The 27315-nt window shown below is 45.9% G+C and overlaps 1 protein-coding gene across 8 annotated transcripts in view; it reads right to left on the reverse strand.

Annotated features, from left to right (window-relative positions):
- Positions 1-27315, reverse strand: part of SLC39A11 (solute carrier family 39 member 11) — a 255077-nt gene that overhangs the window by 176346 nt on the left and 51416 nt on the right. For 5 of the 8 annotated variants that reach the window (XM_065563740.1, XM_005282967.4, XM_065563737.1 and 2 more), the window contains one exon: positions 2054-2198. In XM_065563740.1, the coding sequence (XP_065419812.1) occupies positions 2054-2198 (145 nt within the window). Of the gene's footprint in view, positions 1-2053; positions 2199-2565; positions 2749-27315 lie in introns of those variants that run through there. The other 3 variants (XM_065563741.1, XM_024104632.3, XM_065563742.1) reach the window with 2 other exon arrangements.

Genomic DNA, 27315 nt, shown 5'->3' on the forward strand with positions numbered 1-27315 from the left:
CAACAGACAGACATAGAAGGAAATGGAGCAGCCTCCCCAACTTATTGAAAAGCACAAGGTCTTACTGCTCACTGGACTCCTCCTCCACCCCACCCATCTTTTATGAAGCTCTGGGGTGAATCTTCCCATTTACTGAGTGGATTCATTGACTTGAAGATTCATGTCGGCTAAGCATGACTGAGCAGTAATTAGGACCCTGATCCTGTGAACACTTATGCTCATGGCAGTAAAGTTAAGTCTCTGCACCTCTTTGCAGGATCGGGGCCCTGGTTACACAGGATTGGAGAGACTTGCACTTTCATGCCCCTTCAATCAAGTCAATATCAGTCTCTCCACTCCACTCATCACTACCACCTTCCACCTTTTAAGTCAATTGCAGAATAATGCAAGAGGGGCTGGGTTTTTTTAAGCTTACTTGTTTGGGATTTTTAAAGTTAAATTAATAATTCAACAGTGACTAATGTCAAAATTGACATTAGCAAGTACCACCATTTACATTAATAAAATACCCATTATGTGCCCTGAGAAATTTCACAAGAACACAGCTGGTAAGTTCTTGATGGGCTTAGTGAAGGCTGCTAATTAACAAGTTGCTGTCTGTCTCTATTTGCCATCGGTCTTCTTGGCAATCACACGGTCTTGTGAAAATAGCAAGTTCATCCCAACAAGCAAAAAACTAAGAAGAAAAATATCACGGAAGAGAATAAAAGGGTATTGATTTGTTGTCGTTTTTAAAAAGTTTCCCCAGAGAGAGCAAACCAACAGTGCATAATGGAAAGTGTCTGTTCTCAAAACGACTTCCATGGTTTTCATTTACAACCAAGAGCAGATGCATGTACAAAACAGAGTAGCTCTGAACTTACAGAAAGATGCATGATTATTTTAAGAGTGAAATTAAATTACATTTAGGACATAAAATTGCCAGCATGCTCAATGCTCCAAAGTAATAGAATTATCAACTGGGCTATCAGTCTGGACTTGTTAAAGGAGCTTAAAGACATGACGCATCTAAATCCCCTGGTAACTGGACACCTAACCCTCTTAGGCTCCTTTCAAAACCCGTCTAAAATTTTAAAAAGTTAAAAGCACTCTGGTTCAGAACAGTTTTACATAAAGAATGCAATTATATAATAAAGAATAAAACCCCGCCTGAGGAGCTAATGCAATTTTGGCAGAAAGACTCACTTCTTTATTTGATGTGCTCCCATCTCCATACTTGGGAGGGGAGAAATTGGGGTAGCGTCTAGTGTACCAGATACACTTAAACTCAAGAAAAATACCAAAGCAGTGAGACTATTTTTCACTAGTCATTTATCAAACTACATTTTTCTGCCCTGTGCAGACTCTCAGTCGCTAGAGAAGGAAAATCCGATTAGATCAAGTTAGTCTTCCCACGAGGGAAGGATCTAGACCCCCTGTAGAAGATGCATCAGATAGGATATGGGAGCAACACTTGATCTTCGTTACAGGGCCGTATAAACACTGAACACGCTCACCTAAAAGTGGGAAGCTTTAACATGCTTTCCGATTACAAAATTAGATCAGAAGTTCCCACTGGTTTTTAAAAAACTGTTAAAAAGAAACAAATAAATATTCCCCAAGACAGGACATTTTTATTCCACGTTCTAACAGCTACCACTTCTATTATCCTCCAAAATAAGGAGCCACAAAGTGACCATCAGTCATGGCCCATAATTACAGCAAGCCATGACCAGGGTCATGGGTGCATACAATTCAGCATGGGGAGGCAAACGTGACCCAGCCACCCACTCCTTCCCAGCTGAAAAACTATTATCTCAAGATAAGTGAATTTCATTTCACTGTCAAATTAGATGTCTAATTATTAATAATTCATGCAAGTGGTTTTGAGAACTGAAGGAGAAACAGAAGCACTGATTCTTGGGCCAGATGCCAGCCTGCACCAAGAAAGAGAGAGGGAGAAAGCATGTGTGCGCACCGAAGTGGATTAAATTTCGAGCATATCTATATTATAGTCTATGAGCCAATTTAATAGAGTTCTAACTCTGCTGTTGGTATATGACAGGATGCTTGCCTGAATGAAGCCCAGTTCTACCTATCCGGATGGAGAGCTCATTCCCGTAGTCCTGGTGATAAGTCGGCTCGGGGTCATACTTCTCTTTCACCGCTCTCGGATCGTAGCTCCTAGACAAGGCGGCGTGGGGAGGTTCACTGATGCCCTGAAATGGATTAGAGGGAAATTTAACATTGTTTCCATCTGAGAGTGGGCGTCTTCCTCTCTCTACATTGCCCCCCTACCCAATGCGCAAAGACAACTTCGGAATCAGCACAGGTTTTAAAGGCAGATCTGGGCACTGCTCAGTGTGTTTGATTCTCAGGGTTTCATGCAAAAGTTGCTTTTGGATTTGGTTCACACCTCCTCGAGTTTTGGATTCAAACCAACTCAAAGGGAAGCCATCAAGCTTTGCAGGGTTTCGCTGCAAATCAAGAAGACAGAACCAAGCTCACTGAGAAGCCTGATGACCTTCAACATGTCTTTCCACAAACTGGGCCTGAGTTAAAAACTTTATGTAGTTAAAAACTAACCCAGGCAGGTTTCACCAAACTGTCAGGTTTCATAGGGCCGGTTCCACAAAGTGGCAGTTTTAAGACTTTGTGGATTTGCAAGAACTGGAATTTTGACTCCATCCTTCATCTGCAAACCTCATGCATTTCACAGAAGCTTCTGCATTGGCTGCACTCAATATACAGGGATGGATCTGGCAGTGAAAAAGCTGCAGGGAACAGGATTTTAAAAAACACAGAGATGTTAATTTCATGCCCACACACTCATGTATATATACACATCAGGTTTCAAAACAAACTCCAAATGCCACCTATTTTTAAGAAAAAAAAAAAACCATAATTCAAGTGTAGTTACAGTGAGAAAACCATCTAAACATACAGTACCTTACTCTGCTGACAAAACGTGTGCTGCCGTCAGCGCTGTTGAGCCAATACAACTACAGAAGAGTGAACTGGATTGTATTCTGGCTCATGCACAGTCAAAACTGCATGTGGAACCTTGCCCTGCACATCAGGAATGCAGGCAGAAAACATTCAAGTTGGATTCCCAGGCCCTGATTCTGCAAAGCATGTGAGCACTTTAAGGTTCATGTTTTGATGGATTGGGGCCTCAGATCTGGGGCCCCATTCAGGAGAGCACAAAAAAAACCAAACACATGCTTAACTTTAAGCATCTGCTGATGCCCATTGACTGCAACAGAAGATAAGCACGTATTTAAGTGCATTTCTGAAAAAGGAGGCTTTTCTCAATTGAGGCCTGAGTTTGCAGCACTGACAATTAGAGAGAGAAAACTAACTCAAAACTGAGCATATTTCCTTGGAATTGAGGGAAAGAATAAATAAGGACCCATACAATGTAATTTTATTGAATCATTTCCAGAGTACGATCAGACCTTTAACATCGTTGAGAATATTTTGATGATACAGCTTTCTATTTTTCAAAATGTACATAGGTGTGGGGAGGAGACAATGTGCCCATATAAAAACAAAATACATGTGTAGGTGCTGTACAAACACAACGGGGTCCTGGGCCAGGAATGGGGTTCCTACCCAAAGACATTGTCCAAGGAGGAAATTCATTGAACCAGTCAGAGACAATATCATGTTTCCAGGTCAGTGTTGGATTTGCAGTAAGTCCAAATGGACTCTCCCATAGACAGTAGGAACTTGCAATACCATAGGCCGGGGAAATAAGTCCCAGTGAGACAGCAAAATTGTGATTCAAAAGACACCCCAAGAGACACGGGCACACCATCAAACGTATATAGGAAATTCACAGCGGAGGTTAACCTGACAGGCCACTAGGTGTCACTACTGACCTCGACACACTCAACTAGAAGACTATATGTGGCAGTAAAGAACTACATTTCAGTAGGTCTCATTGGCACAACTCCACCATTATATATATATATATGCTGTTTAAATCCAACTTTCTGCTTGTCACAGAATTTAGCAACAATAAAATATCCAGCTTGGAAAAGGTCGCAGAAACCCTATAGAGGAGAGGGGAGGAAAGACTGGAGAATGTGTTAGATTTCAGTACGTCTCCCCTTGGAACAGAGATCATCAGACATTGTATATTACAGCTCCTTTCAGCGCTACTTGTTTCCCAGGAAATTGCTACTTCTCTTCCTACAGTTTTCAGGTTCTGGATTCATTAAAGGGTTTAACCCTAGAGACAAAACGGATGGCAATGTACTCGCAAAGCAGAGGCTGGAGGAACATAAAGTGTCAAGAAAGGGATCGCTGTTCAAAGCATGGGACATCAGTGTCTTCGTTCTGCCTGAGACAGGAGAGTGGCAACGTGGCTTTGGCGCTTTGATTCAGAGCGCAGCAATATAAACTAACATACACCAGAGCTAGCAATGAGAAACTTGATGAGTGAGGTGACTTTAAAAAAATATAAAGGTTGAAGATGAATAATTAAACGATTATCCCCTCGTTTGCATAATATATTCTGACCGATGTTATTAATGCTAATCACATATTTGCGATCATCGTTCTATTGCAGTTTAATCAGGGTGCTTTCACTTCCATTAACCCGGCAATTAGAAGATGTACTGATGAGGCGCTCTTCTTTTAGAAAGGACTTTTCCTTAGCAAAATGTTACAAGTCTTTTCTTCCTCTCAGCATTTCCCAGATTTTCCGTGGGAGTCCGTCTAAGCTGGGCTGCGGTAGGATCAGGTGTGCTACAGAATATGTGATGAGCGGATGAAAAAAGCATGTGGAGGTGTAAACATTTTCCATGAAATACTGGAAGGGTGTGCACAGAGGGGAACTTCATGTACGTGCCACAGTCTGATATGGACTAAAAAGGACAAAGATCCATAAATTGAATCAATTGGATGCAACACCCTGAAATGCCAGATTAGCAAATGCTGACAAACTGTTCAGGAAAGTAAGACACTGCTCTCTTCTAAATCAGACGGCAGAATTCCTGGCATTCAAAGGAACAAAAATCAGCAATGCAGGACGTTTGGAACAATGCAGTTAATTTCCTTATTTCACAATATTTTCCATAACCTCATGGGTTTAAACATTTTAATTCACATTAAGCATATGAATTCACAATAACTAAACATAGGATAAGAAGAGGGTCAAGGATCAATCTAATTTTTTAAAGGAAGCATTCATTTAACAAGAACCAATGAATGCCCCAGTTGTCTGTGTGGGCACTGGGAGCAGATTCCATGACCAGGGCTCAAATCACCCTGGCAAAACAAGAGAAAGGCAAAGCAGAAGCCTGTTTCAATGCAAATTGCACAGCATGGGTTAACCTAAAAGCATTTGTTACTTTCCCTACCCTTTAGGTGTTTATTATGGGGGTGGCAGAGCCTTCCAAACCTCATCTGTGTTTGACTTCAAAAGCAAAGAGAGATTTCTTCCCCCAAAAAGGGTGTGTGATTGTGCAACACACTCAAACACGAAACAGGAAAATACTTAAGTTCTGTGAAAGCTGACCTTACCCAGACCTGTTACTTCAGAACAGACACAATGAGATAACGGAGTAAAACTAATGAGAGGCTTAAAAAACAAAAAAAAGTCAGGCGGATGGAGGAAAATCTGCTCTTCATTGAGTGCATCATCACTTTTTAGTCCTTGCTAACAACAATAGTGACTTGGAATGGGAGTTGAAAGCACTCAGAGTTCTGACTTCTCCATCTACCTGTGAGAACTGGGGATCTGCAGGAGCCGTGTTCGATGACCCAGATAACTGTAGGCCTGTCAGCCTGACATTGATCACCGGCAAGCTAATGGAACGGCTGATACAGGACTTGATTAATGAAGAATTAAAGGAGGGCAATGCACTTAATGCAAATCAGCACGGGTTTATGGGAAATAGATCCTCTCAAACTAACCGGATATATTTTCATGAGATTACAAATTTGGCTGATAGGTAATAGTGTTAATATAACAGATTTAGACTTCTGTAAGGTGTTCGACTTGGTACCACACAACATTGTTATTAAAAACCGAGACTATAAAATTAACATGGTAAACCTTAAAAGGATTAAAAACTGACTGATAGGTCTTAAAATGTCACTGCAAACGGGGTGTGTTTCCAGTGGGACCCCACAGGGATCGGTTTTTGGCCCTGTGCTATTTAACATTTTCATCAATGCCTGGAAGGAAAACATCAGTGACAACGCTTGTGGATGACACAAAACTTGGGGGACTGGTAAATAACGAAGAGGACGGGTCACTCAGCCAGGGCGATTTGGATCATATACTTGAAATAACTCCGCCCCTCCCACTCGGTAAGCTGGGCAGAAACAAACACACACACTGCTAAAACCCTTTGTATACTGCCCGCAAAAACCAAACACCAACATTGGGAAGGAAAGAGAACCAAGGTCGACTGTGCCCAAGAGGCAATTGGGTGTGAAATGAGTGGATGACTTCAGTCCGTTCCCAGTGATGCAGACACCTGTTCACAGCAAGCCCACCATCAAAACCTTTGTCAGCAGAATCAGAGTGAGGCTACGGACTGATCAGGTGTGGCAAGAAAGATGCTTTCCCCAGATATGGCGTTGGCTGGGAAGGGGCTAACTTGCCCTGCTGCTATCTATGCTGGGCGGTGTCTGGATAAAGAGAAGCGCTAGGTAGATCCTGCATCTTTCACCAACGATTAAAATTAACTTGGAGGGGGGGAAAGAAGAGGGAACTGTTCTGCTATGGAGGAGCTCAACGAGGGCTCAGATGAGATACACAGAAGTGGCAGAACGGTTTAGCAGCTGCCACTTTTTTTTTCAGCAAAGGTATTGATCGGAAGAACATGGGTTTTTGCAGGAGGGAAGGACATTCAAGTGACTGAAAGACTTGGGTAAAAACCCATCCACACCTTAAAAAGAACTCTCCCTCTGTCGCTCCTTTCTCTGTCAGCCCCTCAGATGCCTCTCCACTGCCACCTCCATGCCTAGTCCCAGGCTTCCACTTCCCCAAGCAAGGAACACTTTTCCTAAAACCTACCAGGGTCAGCCTCTGATCCTAAAAGGTCACTTTGGCAGCATGGCCCACAAGAAGTGACCTAATCTGGTGAGAATTAATGAGGAAGATTCAGGTGATATTAATAAAGCTTCAACTATTAAGTGCACGCAACTGGTCTAAATGATTGCATGAACCTATTCATGTAATCCTGTCCTACTCTCACCCTGATTACGTTGGTCACTACTCTCATTTGTCATGTCTTCATGGAGGCCGTACGCTCGCCAAAGCCACAATCTGTCCTCCTGCATCAAGAGGAGCGCCTAGCAAGCCTGAAGCTACAGAACAAATCAGACAAACAGCAGCTTTGCACAGTTTATCATCAGCTGATTTGCTGGCACCAGAAAGACAACGGGCTCTCCTCTCTGTCCTGTCAGCACAAAAGGGTAACAAAATGAAAAGCACAGAGCATGACCAGAACATGCAGGAGTCCATAAATTGAAGACTGCAATGAAAAGAAAAGGATCCACGTAAGCACCCACCAGGCTGTTAGCATTACAGATCTATCTAATCGAGCAAGCCATCTACTTCTGAAGTCGAGATGCATTTGCCTGACAGTTGGCAATGATAAAAAGCCATCCCTAGCTGAGTGTATCAAAAGCTTTCCAGTGCCGCTCATGCCTAAATAGAGGTAACCGGGAAATATATTGCCGTTTCAGATGCTTATTGTCAACAGAGACATACTGACCTTACCAACACACACACACACACACACACGCAACTTCTTCAATTTGAAAAATATCAGTGACCTTCCGCAAAGCGCTTGATTTATTCCAACTGCGAGTGCTCTGAGTCACTCCAATCTGCTCCCCGCTTGGGCCCCTTAATTAGAACATGTCAGTGGATTCCAAAAGCATGAGGAAGGGCAGAGGAAATGTTAGCCCATGTTAATTAGCTCATGCTGCTAATTAGAGTTAAGTGAAAACACACCAGGGGCTAGTGCAGTTCACAATGCCCGGTGAATGAGAGACGTGGACAGGAAGATCTCTACAGCTGGAGAAAATTATTCTGGTGCATGAGGTCCCAGTAAAATTGTTTCATTTTTCGATATTAAGGACAGAAGGGCCCATTAGATCCTCCAGTATAAAGCAAGCCAGAGAACCCAACATGGTGCCACTCGGGTTATTTACCGTGCAGTTTCTCCAACCCAGACACAGTGGCCAGGCAAAACCAGCAGCTGCCGTTTTTATTACCAAGAAACTGCCACAACAAACACACTCCTAAAGCAAACCTACAATTATTCTGAACGGTCGGAAAATGTCAACATCTATCCTAGTGACAACCCGGGTCGTGCAGGTCTCACACATGATTGGCTTCTTGCTCCCCTGAAAAATGGGTGAGACAGGAAAGGGATGCCCAGAGAAGAGTCACGCAGCAAGTCATGGTAGAGCTGGGAACAGAGGTCTCCAAGCCCCAGTGCAGTACCCTGTCCATCAGATCCTGCTGCCGCCCCACGGGAGGCTGGTATGGATCTGCCATTTCAGGTTTAGTGGTTCCCAAGAACCTTTCCTTCCTGGTTTCTCACTGACAGAAAGCCTTCCTCCACACGAAACTTAGGAGGCTAAATCATTGTGAAAGTTTGACCCAAAGTCTCTAGTGTTTAGAGCACTGGGCTGGGTCTCAAGAAACAGGTTCTTTCCCCAGCTCTATCACTGGCCTGCTGGATGATCTTTGGCAAGTCATCTCATTTCCCCTGCCCGTGCCTCAGTTTCCCCCAATGTAAAACAGGGCTAACGATACCTGCCTTCTTTGTAAAACACACTGAGACCTACAAGGGGAAGTGCTAGACAAGAGCTAGGGATTATATATTGAGCTTTTGCATTCTTGCCTTCAAGAGAGTATTTTTCAAGAATTGTTGAGCAAAAAGGCTTCCCCGCTGACAGTCACCAGCTCCTCCTATCTCCAATGGAGCGGATAGGAAGGAAACCCTCCTCTAATTCTTTGCTCTCATTCCTTAACGCAATGCTTTTACACCTCCCTGCTGGATTATGCTTCTAAAGCCGGCTGCCAGCCGATTTTGAGAACAGCCACTCCTCAGTCCCTGCCTTTCCCCCACCCCTGTCTGCAGTTCAAATGAAGAGCGTGAGAGCCTACGATGCGTAACAAACCATCACAAATGCCAAGAAAAGCCAAGTGACAAGGGGCAGCTACGCCTATCACAGGCACTCTCCATCTCCCGCGGGGGTCAAACGTACAGACAGCAGCTCGGCTTGGCTGACTGCCGCCTGGCTCAAGCCGTTTCAGAGGCTTCCCCAGCCTTTGGCCAAAAATCCCCTTCGCTTTTCAACCCGCTTCGGTTTTTTGAAAAAGACGGCCCAAGTGGTCCCGCTCGCTCCTCCAGCAGCAGTAAATGGGCTTTGCTCGGATTCTTTCCCCCTGGCATTTTTCCGCCCTGGGTGAATATCGGTAAAAATCTCTGACCCTGCAACCAGAGCACTGCTCTAGCAACAGCCAACCTGATTTAGTACAGGGCTGCCCTGCAGTTAAACAGGCCCCACCTGCTATGACAGCATGCCCCCCTCTCCTGCCCAAGCTTTATCCGTTCCCATGAGTCCCTCAAGTTTTTATGTCCCACCGTCAACCCCTGGCTTCTTCAGTCTGCTGCTGGGGACTTTCCACTCCCCCAGCAAAGGAACGTGGTGGACTGGGTTACCCTAGGCTTCAGCCAACTCATTGCTCCAAGGTGTTTCCAGCTGAATGGGAAACCATTAAAGGCCTAACGACCCACCACTGTACCTGCTAGGCAGCGGTTCTCAAACTTTTGTATTGGTGACCCCTTACACATAGCAAGCCGCTGAGTGCGACCCCCCCCTTATAAATTAAAAACTCATTTTTTATATTTAAAATATAAATGCTGGAGGCGAAGCGGGGTTTGGGGGTGGAGGCTGACAGCTCACGACCCCCCATATAATACCCTCGTGACCCCCAGTTTGAGAACCCCTGGGCTCGCGCCCTGATAGCAGATGGCTGACTCCACACCCACTTTGCGGCATTCCACAACACAGTGTTATCACAGCTTCAGAACATCAACTAGAATTCGTAAGTTATACATAGATCCCCTAAAGCATCAGTAGTGCTATAAAAAGGGACTGTGATTGATGCAATGCCTACTACGGTCAAGTTTCTGCCTGTGAACTATTGGTATTTGAATCTCATGTGCCACACTACAGGAGCAGAATCCCTTTAAGAATTTAATACAGCTATTTCTTGTCATTCAGATAGGATCTTCTTCACACCTCAGCCCTCCTCCACCGTACAGCCAAATGACTTGGGGAGGTTACCGTCTAGCGTTCCTGGCCATGTGGATAGCGAACTGATCTGGTGCTTAATTTTCATTAATTGCATTCAAGAAGAGATGGGCAGGGGGAGAAATAGATCTGTCTGAATGGCAGGGACAACAGAAGTCTCGCTACTTTGTCCAATCGCGCCCCAGATTCCAGCTTGAGAATCTCTCTCCGTATTCTGTGATTACACTTCCAAAGGAAAACTCTGCTCGCGCTGCTGCTAAAGAAACCAGGTCAAACCGCCCGCGTCTGAACGCCTGTGAACACCAGCCCCTGATCCTTTGGCACCACTAAGAACCAGATTCGAACGGCAACTGTTGACTTTCCTGATGTGCTCACAGCAAGCAATGCTTTCCGCTCTAATATGAATCAGGCAGGGGAATGGCTGGTACTGATTTACCAGCAAGGAGGGAAGGAATGTGCGGGGAGGATGTGCATAGCTCAGCAAAGTGCCCACGGTAAAGCCAGGAAATTCTCACCCGTTTTAAAAAAGGAGCTGGAGGAAACTTTTAAAAGTGCGTGAAGAGCTGTGTCTGGGATACCTTCCAAATGTGATTCCTGAGGCCCTTTCTGATTCTTAAAGACGGGCTTTAACAAAGTTCTTTGCTCCTCCCCTTCCCATACTTCCTCGGTGACATCACATTCGTTACTATGGCTGTGGAGCGTGATGTCAAACAGGAGTAAGACTACACGGCAGTAGCACGCAGAAGGAAGAGCTAGACTGCAAGGGAACACGTTCTTATTCAAAACAGGTAAATATCTGAAATAATAGCAAAGGAAATACAAAGCGCCACTGGCCCAAGGACATTCTTCTTCAGTAGATTTCTTCCAGGATGTTAGGTGGCCCATGTGAAACAGGAATACAAGAACTGCCCGACTGGATCAGTCCCCAGATCCATCCAGCCCAGTATCCGGTCTCTGACAGTGGCTTCAGAGGAAGGTACAAGAATCCTACAGGAGGCAGATAGGGGATAATCTGCACCCTACATTAGGGCTCATCCTGATCTCTAATAGTCAGAAACTGGCTTAAACCTTGAAAGTTTAATATCCCACTCAGTTTTTGTTGGCATTAATGATTCTAATTCTGGATAGTCTTGACCTGCAGATAAAAATATCTGATTCTTTTCTGAATCTTGCTAAACTCTTGGCCTTAACATCCTGTGGCAATGAGTTCCATAGTCTGTGCATTGCATGACAGAATATTTCCTCCAGTGCCTTTCACCAGCACTCAATTCATCCTACAATTCCCCCCTCCACCCCCATTTCTGCTTTTAAAGCCACCTTCCTTGTTGGGACACTACTAAATCTAGCTTGTACCTTTTACACAGGGCCGGCTTTAAGTCAATTCGGCCGATTCCCCGAAATGGGGCCCCGCGCCTAAGAGGGCCCTGCAACATCCTGGGCTGCCGGCGGAGCGAGGAAAAAAAAAAGTCGCGTCCTGCTTCTCCCCTCTCCCTGCAGGGCTTGCGCCACCAGACAGCTGATCAGCGCAAGCCTGGGAGGGAGGGGTGAGGAGGAGGAATGCGGCGTACTTGAGGAAGAAGCGGGGCCAGGGTGGGGATTTGGGGAGGGATCCAATGGGGCAGGGAGGGGACGGAGGGGGTGGGGCACGAGACAATTTGCGTCCCGGCGTGGGGCCCCGCACCTGCTAAAGCCGGCCCTGCTATTACATCCCTTTACATCTCCCCTATCAGCACCCTCATCTATCTTAAGTGACTTGCCCAAGGTCACACAGGAAGTCTGTAGCAGAACAGGAACTTCAACCCAGATTTCCCAAGTCCTAGGCTACTGCTCGGACCACTGGACCATGCTTGCTCTCTTAAAGCAATAGATTCCTGGCACCCTGAGATGTCTGCCCTCTTGGTCCTTTGTTCTGTATAATCCCTGCCTGAGGATAACTTTTGATAAGTTTACTTTCCCTGAGAAGCAAAAGGCCTCTCTTCTCTAACAGGTTTTGTCCCTAGGGAACGAGTCTAAACTGGCCCTACATAAAGCCATCATGTCAGGCAGGCTTGCTGAGTCTTTATGTTAAAAATTAGATTACTCTGCGGCCCCTGCCAGCCCATCATTCTTGGTGACACCCCTATTTATTATTTCAATGCTCAAGACTTAATTCACCTTCCACAGGGCCTGGACTCGTTCCATCACTGTCTGTCCTTTCGGGGGGTTAATGCACTTGCTTGTTTAAAAGCAAAATTAAATGACCTTTTCAATGCTGTATGATTAATTGGAGCATTTTAATATGCTCTACAATTCACTGAAACCAGTTCAGGGGAGCGTGGGGAGGGAATTATTGGGGTAATTACAAAGAATATGCTTGCATGCTAGCAAACACTGTTATCACATCAGTCTGGAAGGCGCATTGTCTCCTTGCTCTGGTATTTACATCACAATGGTTCCTTGTCATTCTTTTTTGAAATAAGGGTTTTTTGGCTTTGCAAGTGACTCTCTAAATTACTGTCATTAATGTACGGGAGGGGGAAAAAGCCTTCTAAGAGACGTAATTACCTGCTCCTGCTGGCATGTAAAGGCACGTCTGGGAATCTCACTTAAGCAGGGCACAGGAGTCGATCTGCGTAATGTTCAAACTGAATGATCCAGTTCACCCCTGAATGCAGACCCACCCTTTTGGAAGGGCAGAGGAGGTGGATCGCCAGGGATGGTTTAAAGGGGCTTCTTCCCTTCTGCAAGTTTTGAAGCGGGAAGGGGAGAAAATGAGTCCGGGGCACCTGTTTTAACTCCTGCAAGGCCTTTCCCAGAAGACTCACTCCCTACCGCGCTTGGCAGAGACGTTGAGAGAGTAAACTGAACGTAGGCTGCTGGACTAGCCAAGGCTTGAATGCGTGTCTGGGAGCTGATGAGATGGCACTGCATCCCTCCATCCTCATTAGCATTAATGTAACCCCAAATTTACTCTGACAAGGTGGAACTCAGACTCTCTTGGAATTGCAAGGGAATCTGAAAGCATCCCTGAGCCTCAAAGGAGTGATTTGAGCAGCTGTATGCAGTTTACACACCCGGAATATATTAAGCTGAAGCTACAGATATTGGGCAAAGCATGGGGTATTTATCAGCAAGGGTTAAAATACAAAATCCCCTTTCCCCTCCCTGCTTCCAGTCTCCCATGGGAATAAATTCCCCGTAATGAGCGGTTATGTCTTCAACGTAAACGGGGCTGGGGAAAATCTTGTTGCTAGATTCTGCTCTGTGAGCAGTGGCACCAAATGGAAGGTGGGAAATTGCAGAATTGATTTCAAATCCCCTCTCCCCCGGCCCCTGCTAAACCCATATTCAAGCTGTACGGAGCTAAAATTGCCTCTGCATCTTTGTCTTATTCCTGACAAAACAATGTTTTTTGTTCCATTATATGTTCCATTCTATATGCATCCGAAGAAGTGGGCTGTAGTCCACGAAAGCTTATGCTCTAATAAATTTGTTAGTCTCTAAGGTGCCACAAGTCCTCCTGTTCTTCTTTTTGCGGATACAGACTAACACGGCTGCAACTCTGAAACCTTTCAGAATCTGAAGTGTCACAAGTTTTTCAAACTCTGACTTTGGCGCAGAGGCTGGATTTGACCTTCCCTCTCCTTTTTGTTTTGCTCCCCTGAGCAATAGCTTGGGGGTAGCCCCAGCTGAGAGTGACTGGAGAAAGGTCAGGCTGGCTCCTGGCCTCATGATCTCCTGTTCCTAGGGAAAGTTGAATTGAAGTTTAACTACTACTGCAGACGCTCAAAGGAAAAACTGCCGGCGGGCTGTAGTGAGTTGGCTATATGCAATCCCAGTGGGCTTTCTGCCTGTGTCCTGGCTGTTAAACTTTCTGCTAAATCTGGCCAAACGATCCCCTCTTTTTACTTGTGAACACACTAGAAGCTGCTCTCTGAGCGGTTCTGCTCTGTTCTTTGTGGCTTTTGTGCTGAAAACCCAAGAAGAAATTTTGCCGGTCTCCTTCATTTTGTCATCTGAAGATTTCCCTTCAGAGATCTAAGAAACTGATCATCTCATGCCGTGATTTTAAGAATACTTGGGGGCGGGAGGGGAATCCAATCTATGATCCCAATAAGTCCACAGAACCAGTGAGATCTGCGCTTAAGAGCTCTGGGCCAGGCTCTCAGAATGAACATTTCACCTCAGGAAGGGTTTTAAAAACAAAACACCCTTTTCAGATCTATCCTGGCAGGTGAAGTTAACAGTGAGTAATTAACCACTGGAACCGTTTTAGCAGTGAGCATAATTAATGGCTGGAACAATCTGTAATGGATTCTCCTTCACTGGGCATTTGAAAATCAGGACGACATGATTTTCTAAAAAAAGAGATGCTGTGGCTCGAATGGGAATGATCTTGGAGAAGTTCTACAGCCTGTGCCACGAACAAGGCCCTTCATTTTCCATTTTTATCTTGTTTCCAGTTCCCTGGGAACGTATCAGTGTTTATTACAAAAATTTAAAAAACGGGTGAAAATCAGGGCAAAACATTAAACCCGGTATGTGCCCGGGATAGCAATCGACTCTTCACTGACCAAACAGAAAGCCTTGATGGATGGATAGAACATTTCAGTTCGCTTCTCAAATCAGCCTCCAACATTTCCACAGAAGCAATTAATGCTCTTTCTTAACACCCATGAACAGAGAAGTCTGTACTAGCCCCCACCTGGTATGAGATCATAAGTGCAATCAAGCAGATGTCATGAAGGAAAACACCTGGACTGGCAGCATCCCAGCAGAGATCTAGAAGCAGGGTGGCTACCACATGGCAAGGTACCTCACATGGCTCTTCCACATTATTTGAGAGCAAGAGTCGATGCCACAGGATTTCCACATCATCCACCTCCATAAACATAAGGATGATTGAGCAACCTGTGATAATCACTGCTGCTCTTCCGTACACTCTGTTGCTGGGAAAACTCTTGCACGGGTCACATTGACTAGATGCAACACCTCTAGTGTGGCAACCAACCTTCCCAAATCTCAATGTGGATTTCACTCTGGATGGAGCTCTTATACACATGATCGTCACAGCCCATCAGCTGCAGGACCAGTGCCAGGAGCAAAACCGAGGTCTTCGTCTGGCATTTCTCCACTTAGCTAACACTTCTGACTCGGTAAATCAGGAGGGACTCTGGAAGCTATTGTTCATCTTTGGCTGCCCTGCAAAATTTCATTCAGTCCTTCCACCATGGGACGATGGCCTGAGTGGTGGAAAGTGGTGGGGTATCAGATCCCTTTCCAGTCACCACTGGCACCAAATAAGGTTGCGTGCTGACTGGCTCCCAGTCTCTTCCTTCACTTTGTTTGGCTACCCCATCGTGTATTTCACAACATTGACAGAGTATTTATCCAGGTCCGTAATGATGGGAAGTTGTTTGATTTGCAACGCTTCCGTTCTCGCACGAAGTCTCTGATTTACTCATTAAGTAGTTTTTATTTGCAGACAACTGTGCATTGACTGCTCACTTGATTGATGGAATTCAATTTATAATTGATCACTTCGGTCATGCAGTCAGTCGCTTTGGTTTCACAATCAGCCTAAAGAGAACAGAAATACTGTACCAACCTGCGCCAGGGGATGTGCATGTCTACCCAGTTATAAAGGTCAACAACGCTCCCCTCTAGTCCGTGGAGACGCCTCACTACGTAGGGAGTAGCCGTCCCAGAATACCACAACGGATGATGAGATTGCCCATTGCACAGCCAAGGCAAGTTCTGCATTTGGAACACTGTCACACCATCTATGGAACCATAGGGGCATCAAAACAAGCACTAAGCTAACATGTCTATTGGGCGGTAGTGTTCACTAGGCTTCTACATGGTTGTGAATCATGAACAGCATATTGTCGCCACATTAGGAAACTTGACCAGTTCCATATGCGCTGTCTTCGGTCCCTTCGCAGGGTCAAATAGTGGGATACGGTTGGCAATATTGAAATCCTCATTTGTTGTTGGATGTCTGGCATTCAAAGCATGCTCATAAAAGCTCAGCTGCATTGGTGTGAGCATCTCATTCATATGACCGACTTGAGAATACCCAAGACCAGATTTCATCGTAAGTAAAGCAAGGCACCCATTCTCGTGGTGGCCAGCATGTCAATCTAAAGAGACACTGAAGTCCAACTTGAAAGTACATGAGACTGACTGACCCCAGGAACTAGGAAGCAACAGCCCACGACAGAGCAAGGTGGCGGCAGATTTCTCAAGGCACATTAACATGTGAAAATTGTGAACGGCACAAAGCAAGGACACAACAGCCTGCAATGGTCATGGACAATCTTGTCTGTCCCACATCTAACCACATCTGTGGTTCTCGCACTGGTCTGACCTCACACATACATGTTCACTTATCGTGTTTGCTGAATCCTTGTACTACTACATTGACGTGTGACACCATCTTCATCACCAGGGCTGCAGCTGGACCATGGTATCACCCGTAGAGTAGTCACGGTTTAAGAATGGCCTTGGAAGATGATTAAGAGCCTGTTTGTGAACCAAATGCAAAACAAAAACAAACAACCAGTGCTATTCTCAGCCATATACGTATTCACACACATACGAAACACCACTTCCCATAGCCCCGTTGCCCAGAATATCACATGCATTGCTGGTCCCTACACAGAGAAAACACGAAGTCGGAAAGGGGATCCAAGGAACAGCCTGAAGGGAGATAAAAATACATACCAAATTCATGATTGGTCTGTAAATACCTTCAATGCCTGTGGAATTTGTAGGATGTATTTCTCCCCGCATCATGTCTATACATGCAAACAAACAAATTAAACGAGCTACCCTTCCCCCGCAAAAGGAGATGAAAAATTAGCTTAGCGATGGGGATGACTGCAGCACTGGATGTTTTGCCTCTGTACATTAGATTAATTTGAATCTCCGGGGGGGTTTTGATTAAAACTAGTTTAAGTGGGTTTCTGGCATGCTAATCACTTGGGGCCAGACGCTCAGCTAATGTCAAACAACATAGCTCCGCTGATGTTTATGGAGCCCCGTCCATCTACACCTTTATTTAACGAACCCAATGGGAGCAGCAGTAGTTCCGGAACAAGATGGATGAAGCCACATTTTCGGCACGGGAGGTGAAGGAGAGCTATGCCCTTGCTTCCCTAATGCACTGAAACCATACGAGCAAACACCTTACTGGGGAAAAGAACAGGGCGAGCGGCTTTTAACTCACGTATTAAAAAAAATTAAATGTTCATAGTGCATCCAGGGGTGAACACTAGGAGAAAAATAACGCAGATGGTAATAAGTCATTTCATGGTAACTGAAAGAGAGAAAGCTGCAATAGCTCAGAGACTGAGAGGGAAAAAACAGACGGAAAGATGACCCGCTGGGATCTGAGAGAGGCTGTTTTCTGCTACAAAACGCATTGCAAATCAGAGATGGCAATATTGGTCCATTCATATAGGGGGGAGTTTTTTCAACCTATAGCTCTGAAAGCATATTACAAAGGTGGGTAACCATTTTAGAGATGGGGAAACTGAGGCACAAAGGTAGCGACTTCACGTCACGAGGCAAGTCAGTGACAGTGCCGTGAACAGAACCCAGGAGTCCTGACTTCCAGCTCCACGCTCAACCCCTGCAATTGCCCCTCCAGAGGTTATTAGGTAGCATCTTTGTACCAAAGGCGCATCCTCCCAAGCAAGCACGTTACTTGGATTAGAACCGCTTTGAAGGGTAAAGGAGCCAGAAGAGTGAGCGGAGATCAGAAAGGCAAATAGGCTTTGGGGAGCTTTCAAAAAGGTTTGTTTTCACTTCTCAGCTGGATGAGTCCAAGGTGGCAGCCCCAACAGCGTGTGAAACATTAACATGCCTCCACAACCCAAGTTCCCCTGGGACCCACCCACCTACTTAAGAGGGCTTGGGAAACATTCAACTGATTTCAATCCAGCGACACTGAAATCAACTCCTGGCACATTCATCTCTACAGCAGAGCCCCAGCTGAGCACAAGCCTGTCATCAAGAGGCGGAAAGGGCCTATAACCACTTGTGATAGATGACACTTCACTCATCTTTCGTTAGAACAAATCTAAAGCAGAGACCACACCGCGCACTTGTGCAAGCGGGTGGAAGAGTGGAGATTAAGGCTGCCTGTACAAACTATTACAGCAGCAACATGCTTCCAGAGGTCCTGCCAAGGGCCCTTCACGCTGCTCAGACATCTCCCCAACGCTGGTACCTGCAAACTGTGTGCTATTCTGGACTGCAAGGCAGGTCCCATCCACCGCCTCTTACAGTTCAGTTTCCACCCAGAAGAACAGAAGTATTATTCCTTCAAACCCAGAGGCCCAAGTCTCTAAGGCAGCATGGAACATAGTGCAAGACGGAAGGCTTGATTCTCCCCTCTCTCATACCAGTGAGACTCCAGTGTCTTTAAAGGAAAAAAAAAAAATATATCAAGCCCAGGTTTTTTAAAATATTCTGCAGGTCACCTTGCACCTCTCATATCCCTGGCCTGTTCTAAACACTTAGCAGGGACCAGATTAGTATGCCTGCCTTTGTGTGTGCACATGACACGGAGAACGCACACACGCACACGGGTGCATTTTATTTGTGTTCTAATTCACAGAAACCTCAGCCAGGTCTGGGCCCCACTGGGCTAGACGATGTACAGAGAGTGAGACACAGTCACCTGCCCCAAAGAGCTTACAGTTTTAGTACGTATAATTATTTATTCACTGGATAATTTTCCATCTACTCCACGTCTGCATGCAGGATTCACTACCAGTAATAAAGCCAGTGGTTACACAACAAAAATATCGCTGTATGTTGCCTTATATAATCTAATAGAACTAGAAAAAAACAGTGAACTAGGACACGCATCAGCCACAAAACAAGATAGCTTTTTAAAAAGTAATTCGTTTAAATTATCCAGTGTTTAACACACTAGTTTAATGACCTCTCAGAAGTAAGGCTCTGTCCATTTGCAGAGCGTAGACGAGTTTTTTGTGCCAGCTCGACTCTTTTATAAACCAGTGAAACCTGACAAATGCAAAAAGTGAGTCATCACAAAAAACGGCCTTCCATTCAGTTTCTACTCCTATTTTGGCTTTGTTTAGGTTTAATTAAATGAGACATCATCAGGCCAATTTGTTCCGAAATTCAGGTTCAAACTTTAACAAACTTAAGACCAACAAGAACATGCTTTCATGCAGTTCTGTTTGTTGGTTAGGTTTTAAGTCCAGAGGCGGCAACGTTTCTTGTTTTGTTTTTAAGCCAAACTTTCCTCTGTAGGAAATTGGAAAGAACTCGCAAATTGAAACGGGGATTTTCCTTGTCCAGGGACATGCATAAAGGAAACAAGCAGAAGCAAAAGAAATTATGAAGAGTGTCATTTGTAACACAGGCAATTTGCTTGATAAAACACACAGTTTTTAAACATATAGGGAGGGAGGGGTTTCCCCCATTGCCGTAGTTAATCCACCTCCCTGAGAAATAGCAGGTAAGTCAATAGAAGATATTTTCTGTTGTCCTAGCGCTGTCTTCACCAGAGTTAGGGTCAGCATAGCTCGGTTTCTTCGGGGTGGGGGGTGGCTTTTTCACACCCCTGAGAAACGTAGTTATGCCAACGTGAGTTTTCCAGATAGACCAGCCCTAACTCCCATCCACAGGTGGGAGGGAACTAGTGCCAGACACCAGGATACTGGAAAAACCACCAAGAGCTATACAATTACACGGCTTATTCTGCTCCCTGCCTCCATTTCTCAACACGCATCATTTACAAAAAAACAAACACCAAAGCCTGGTTGTGACAAATCCGCTTGCGGCACCGCACCAGAACAAAGGCTGGACAGGGAGTCGTTTGGAATTAAACCGCAGAGTGCATGGCTCAGCGTTGCTATTCAGAGACCGGACGGAATTCAACCTTCATTTGCAGCGTGAAAACAGTCAAGCAGGCGGGAATGTTCACTGAAGTTATTTAGAGAGCACAGACCGGTCGCCTAGCTAGAAGCCTGACTGCATTTCAGTTTCAATGCACAGCCCATCTGAAGTGCAGTAACTCATCACCACACGCCCTTCTAGGCACAAATCAGGCACAGCCTTGGAGGCTGTGAAGATAAAGCACTGGCTGTATAATACAGAGGAGAATCAGCTGCCCAGCAAAGATGACCCAATTCTACAGTTCACATTAACCTCTCCCAAAGGGGAAAAAACCCTTCTGTAAAGAAAAACTTAAAATGCAGCCCCTGCGAAAGCCAGTGATAATTGAAAATGGCAAAACTATGAAACACCTCCACACGGCAGAAGAAAGGACTGAAAAAAACCTGAAGCTAATGCAAATCATATTAAATGATTCGTGATATCAGGAGTATTCATGCTTCAGCCCATGAGCGAACTTCTGACTATCGAGGTCAGGAGGAAATCTCTAGGGGTGAGCTATTCCGTTACTGCCTATTTGCATGGTTTTTATTTTCTGACACAGCTGGTATTTGCCGGTGTCAGAGACAGAATCCTGGACTAGAAGGACCATAGGTCTGATCCACCGTGGTCATTCCTATGTTCCTAATAAACCAGAATCAGACTTGAAGGTAGCATTAGCCAGACGCGGCAGTGAATATTCCTTGAGGAGGGAGCAGGACTCCAGAATACCACTGTGGATAACTAGCAATAAATGGTGCAGATGCAGGATTCTCAGACTGCTCTCAGATGAGGCTCCCCGCATCTTCAGAGGCAGACAATGTCAATTTGAACTTTCTGCCTGAAAATTTTCTACCTACTGAAGCTAGAAGTTAAATCAGCAATCCTTAGGTGTCTTTCAGTTTTAGCAAATCCTTTTGGCAGAGAGATTATTATTGGGGGCGGGGGGGTTTCTAGGCTATTTACTTTGTGCATTTGACAGCCCTCTGTACATATAACCAGTTTCACTGTTTCCCTTGTAACCAATCAGTCCTTTCGCTCCCTCACTGTAAAGACCTTTCTAAACATCAGCATGGGAGCAAACCACCCTTACAGAAACATTCTCAACAATTTGTTTTAAGTGACAGGATATGGCATTAAAATGGGGCTCTAGCAGAAACCAGATTTTTCTTTTCAAGTTAGTCAGTTTCAAAATATTCAGTCCCTTTACCGTCTCGCGGTAGCAAGATGATAAACAGCAGCAAGCAAAAGCATCGGGACTGACGGCTGACAGTGCTGATGTCTGGTGGAACCATGTTAGACAATTTAGCCTCCCCGGGACCCACAGGAGAAGACACGTAAAGCAAGAGGGCTTTGGGATGCGGAGTTCCAGCTAGCCAGTGACGAGGTCACATGCCAGGAGCAGCAGTGACGAAATGCGCAGCGCAACAAACCAATCCCTGCGCTGCGCAGAGGTTTTGAAGCTTTAGCTGATTGAGGGTTTGATTGAAAAGCGAAAACCCAGATAACTAGAAATCCTACAGCAGGCTTCCCATGTGCACGTTCAGGCTGAGGAACCGGGTCACCTGGAAATAAACAGGCACTGGCTTCTGAAATATCACTAAGCAGGTGAAGTCAAGGCAGTACAGAGAGCAGAGCCAAGTCACTCAGCCATGGTGCAGAAGAAATTAAGGGTTGGATTAGAGAGCAAAAGGAAAATGCCATCCGAGTCAGAGGGCACACGAAACAGGCAAGGCTGGCTTGGTGGCCAGCAGTTCCAACCGGTGGGAACACAACACGGTGCTTGGTTTAAAACCCCAAGACCAAATGGACAAAGGATGGTCTCAAGGGTAAAGCAAGGCTAAGGAGATCTGGGTATCGTGTTCTGTCAGTAATTCATTGGCTCAGTACAACACTCTGTAACCCACTAAAACCCCTTTTTCTGATCTATGACCTCAGGGATATTAATGGGCCACTTCCCCGTGAATCATCTCTTACCATGTGCGCTAAACAATCTGTTCCACCTTGTGTTTAGCTGGGACACTCTGAGTACCTGAGTTCCCCAGACCTGAAGAAGAGCTCCATGCAGGTCGAAAGCTTGTCTCTCTCACCAACAGAAGATATTCCCTCCCCCATCCTGTCTCTCTAACGACTCAGTGTGACACTTTGGGCCAGTCTCTTGCCTCGCTGTGCCCCGTTTGCCCAATCTGTAGGTTGGGGGATAACCCCAACTGTCTTGTCTCTTTAGAACGTAGCTTTCCAAGGACACGACTGTCTCCTTCGATGACATGTACTGCATCTAGCTCCGCGAGCCCTGATCCTGGTACTCGGCTGCTAGATAACAGAGGCTGAGTGTAAGGGAACCATCAGAATTTGCCTTCTGCCAGATGCTGACAAGTTCCATCTTTTCATACACTGAGTGACAGTCTAACTGACAAAATCAACAGCAAAACTCCCATGGACTTCAGCAGGGCTAGGATTAAACCCAGGACATATATTTCCCCAGTCTTGTCTTCTCTGTCTTTTTTCTCTACATCCAAGGATGGCTTGACATGAGCTCACCTGTCCAGCAGATCATGATGGCACAGGTGACTCCCAAGCGGGGGCCACACTTCAAAATCCAGATTAACCTTCTCCCAAAGAGAGAGAGACAGAACTTTGGAGTCTCCGAAAAATGGGGAACTAGTAATACTGACTACAGCCTCCCTCTATCTCCTTCAGACTCAAAGTTACTTCCATCAGAGAGAAACCCATCAATACAGACTCTCAAAACTGATATTACAGCACGCTTCCTGGGCCCCTTTCTGAATCTGAGTTCTGCAGGTTAAGAGCCTGGGGGCTGCACACCTTGTGGAGAGCTGACAGACAATAGATCTGTCTCTCCAGCTCTCGGTCTACCTACTTCCACTGGCTCATGCCCATAGCACGAGAGCCTACAGCTGACTGGGTCTGAGCAAGCCCCCTACAAACACTCTTCTGCCATTGCAATCTGATGGCCCTGGCGGGCGTCAGGGACAGTGCCTTCTGTTATCGACTGCTAATTTCCAATTACGTGCCAAGCAGATTCTGTACAACCTCGTTCCGAATAAGGAATTGCCTTGTTTTATGAGGGTCCTCATAAATACAGACACAGCCCTGAGCTCCCCTAATCTCCCAACCCAAATGTGGGGGCTGGAGCCAGGATTTTTCCTCCGCCTCTCTCTCTAGGGGGTGTACTAGCTCTCCTTGCTGTTGTACACTGCTATGTGCATACAATGACCCCAATCTTCAAGGGATGGTTATGCCAGCCCCATTCACCTTTCCCTAACCAATAAGAATAACCACAGCCTTGCCATTTCTTTCCCCTAATATATCGCACTTGGAAGTGTGTTAAACCTGGTTTAAATCCAGGATGGGATGGGGGTGAGAGAACTACATGCTATTATTCAATACCATCACCTTAACAGCACTCCTTATATAATGAGAGCAGAAAGCCTGGTCCATCATCAGATGGAGATTTACGGGTCTGAGTGTTTAGGTGAATCCTGTTTTGCATCTTCTCCATTCAAAGCTCGGTAACAGTCGGCGAGCAATAACTGGCAAGGTCTGCAGAAGCGCCCTTTAAAGCCAGCTCCCTTCAGGTTTGCTGATGAGAGGTAGGTTAGCGTGGTCTATCGCCGGCTGAAACGGCTGCACTTCTTACGGGGTTTTGGCTGGGTTTTCCCCCCACCCCTCCCTTGTTGGGAAATTATTCACAGATTCATGAAACCTAAAACAGAACATGCGCAATCACAACGATCCTGGTATGTTTCAAAGAGCCACCAAATCAAGCAGCAGCAGGAGAGAAGATGAAATACGAAGGAGGAGAACGCCTAGGTATTAAAAAAAACAATTCAATCCATGCAAGAGAAATAGCACCTCAGGTGAGACAGCTGCCCTGTTTCCAGTCCTCGCCTTCACCCTACATCAGGCTGTAACACATCTGAAACTCAAACAAGTCTATGCAAACTCAGCCCAGAATTTTATTCCACGGGCCGTTTCTCTGGAGCCTTGACAGTATTTTTTCCTTCTCCCCTTTGGCAGTCCGGATGGACTGAGCAGAGGGGAAGCTGTGGAATTGCACAGTCGGAGAGCAGCCGCGTGCAGAGATCAGATCAATTTCACACACCAAGAGAGTTCTGGAAGCCAAATGCTTTTCACAGTCCCAGGGCTAGACTTGGCAGTTATAGCGAGAACCCCTGCAGAGATTCATCAGTGGCGCTCGCTAACCAACGGACTTCAATAGGAGTCAGTCTTAACACTAAGTCAGGTGGGCAGGATTAGCTCAGGAAACTGTTTAGTGCGAAGGTGAAAGGACCCGATTCGGAGGTCACTTGGCATGCAGGAAAGAAAGGGATTCCCAAAGACCAGCTGCAGAATTGTGCCTTAGGGGCCCAATCGGGTAAGGCGCTGAGCAGAATCACAACTTCCGTTTGCAAACCAGTGCTGCACAAGCTCCAATTGTGCATCCTTTGGAGCTGATCTTAAGAGCGGCCACGCTGGGTCAGACCAATGGTCCAGCTCGGCCAGTATCCTGCCTTCCGACAGTGGCTGGTGCCAGATGCATTCAGAGGGACTGAACAGAACAGGGCAATTATCGAGTGATTCATGCCCCGGGCCCAGCTCCTGGCAGTCAGAGGCTTCAGGACACCAAGAGCATGGCGTGATATCCATGACCATCTTGGCTAATAGCTATAGATGGACCTATCCTCCATTAACTTATCTAATTCTTTTCTGAACCCAGTTATACCTTTGGCCTTCACAATATCCCCTGGAAATGAGTTCCACAGGTTAACCGGTGTTGTGTAAAGCAGTGGTTTTCAAACTAGGGCCGCCGCTTGTTCAGGGAAAGCCCCTGGCGGGCCAGGCTGGTTTGTTTACCTGCTGCGCCCTCAGGTTTGGCCGATCGCGGCTCCCACTGGCCACGGTTCGCCGCTCCACGCCAATGGGGGCTGCAGGAAGGGCGTCCAGCACATCCCTCGGCCCTGTGCCGCTTCCCACAGCCCCCATTGGCCTGGAGTGGCGAACCGGGGCCAGTGGGAGCCACAATCAGCCGAACCTGCGGACGGGGCAGGTAAACAAACCGGTCCGGCCCGCCAGAGGCTTTCCCTGAACAAGGGCGGCCCTAGTTTGAGAACCATTGGTGTAAAGTACTTCCTTATGTTTGTTTTAAGCATGCTGCCTATTAATTTCATTGGGTGGTCCCTGGTTCTTATTATGTGAAACAATAAACAACACTATCCCCCTTTGGTTGTCTCTTTTCTAAGATAGACCAGGGAATGTTTTTTTAATCTCTCTTCAGATGGAAGCTGTTCTATATCCCTAATTCCCCCCGTACTTTTTCCAATTCTAATATATCTTTTTTTGGGATGGGGTGACCAGAACTGCATGCTGTATTCCAGGTGTCGGTGTACCATGGTTTTCTATAGTGACAATTTGCTCCCTATAAGAGCAAAAAACTCTCAGGCACTTCGATAGTACAGGGTGGGGCCCTTTGTATTCAGACAGCTCCCACTGAGAATCTTCCATCCCTGCCTTTTCTGCACTACTGCATTCTGTCATACAGCTGAGCCGTCTTGCCCAAGGTGGAGGAGAAGCTGTAGCTACACTGCCACTGCTGTGGTTCCTATTCATTGTGAAGAAGGGAAAGGTCAGCCTGATCTCAACAATTAACAGCTTTTTAGCTCTGGATTTGTTACAACAGTGTCTTGCAAACAGCTTGGATATCATCAAGCCTCATTGTTATTGATGCCAGCTGCGTTATCTGGCCACTGACAAGATGCCAAAAAACTTACATCTAATAACTGGAAACAGAGAAGCATAAGTGAATATTAAGCAAGCCTGGAATCAGTTTATCAGTAACTAATGTCATATTCTTGCGAGTACATTTTATTCACTGCTAATTCTGGGCTACTTTACTAAATCATAGTGCTTGTAAATTGGAAACAGAAGCCTTAATCACTCCTGTGTTGAATGATTCCTTGTGCTCCCTCTTCCCTAATCCACATCTGCCATCACCCAAACAGGGAATGATCCTGGGGCATTCATCATCTTAACCCCTGGAGGACCAGAGTCCCAAATCCGACCATGGCTGTGCCTCCTTTAACATGGGACAGGAAGAGAGCTCCTGGGTCCTTGAGTCCAGTCTCCTGCTATCACAGACCAACCCTGTCATAGCCTCCCGTTCACAAGCTTATCAACCTGCATCTCAAAACTAGGTGGGTTGTTTGTCCCCACTGCTCTTACTGGGAGGCTGTTGCAGAACTTCACTCCTCTGAACGTCAGAAACCTAATTTCATTCATGGCCAGTTTATATGGATTTGTTCTTGAGCCAACATTGTCCTTTAGCTTAAATCACCCTTCTCCCAGCCTGCTGCTCACCCCTCGCTCCCCGATGGATTTAGAGAGAGCAATCAAATCCCCACTCGGCCCTCGTTTTGCTAGGCTAAACAAGCCAAGCTCTCTCAGTCTCACAATCCTGTTCTAGAATAATAGAATCACAGAAGTGCAGGGCTGGAAGGACCGTTGAAAAGTCAGCCAAGTCCATCTCCCTGCGCTGAGGCAGGGCCAGGCAGACCTAGACCATCCCTGACAGGTGTTTATCCAACCTGTCCTTACAAAGCTCCGATGGCAGAGATACCACAGCCTCTCTTGGCAGCCTATTCCAGAGCTTAACTAGTGGTGTCATTAGAAAGGATTTGCTATTATTTAAACTAAATCCCCCTTGCTGCAGATAAAGCCCATTACGTCTTGTCCCACCTTCAGTGGACATGGAGGACAACTGATCACAACCCTCTTTGTAACAGCTCGTCACATATTTGAAGGCTGTTCTCAAGTCCTCCTTCAGTCCTCTTTTCTCAAGACTAAAGAGGTCCAGGGTTTTTTTAAACCTTTCCTCACAGGTCAGGTTTTCTAAACCTTCTATTGGTTTTTGTTGCTCTCCTCTGGACCCTCTCCAGCTTGTTCACCTGTTTCCTAAAGCGTGGTGCCCAAAATTGGGCACAGTACTCCAACTGAGGCCTCACCACTGCCACGCAGAGCGGAACAATGATCTCTCGTGTCTTAAATACAACACTCCTGTTAATACACCCCAGAAAGATATTAGCCTTTGTTGCAACTGCATCACATTGACAACTTATAGTCAAT

Source organism: Chrysemys picta, chromosome 12 (assembly GCF_011386835.1).
Source record: "Chrysemys picta bellii isolate R12L10 chromosome 12, ASM1138683v2, whole genome shotgun sequence".
Lineage (NCBI taxonomy): Eukaryota > Metazoa > Chordata > Testudines > Emydidae > Chrysemys > Chrysemys picta.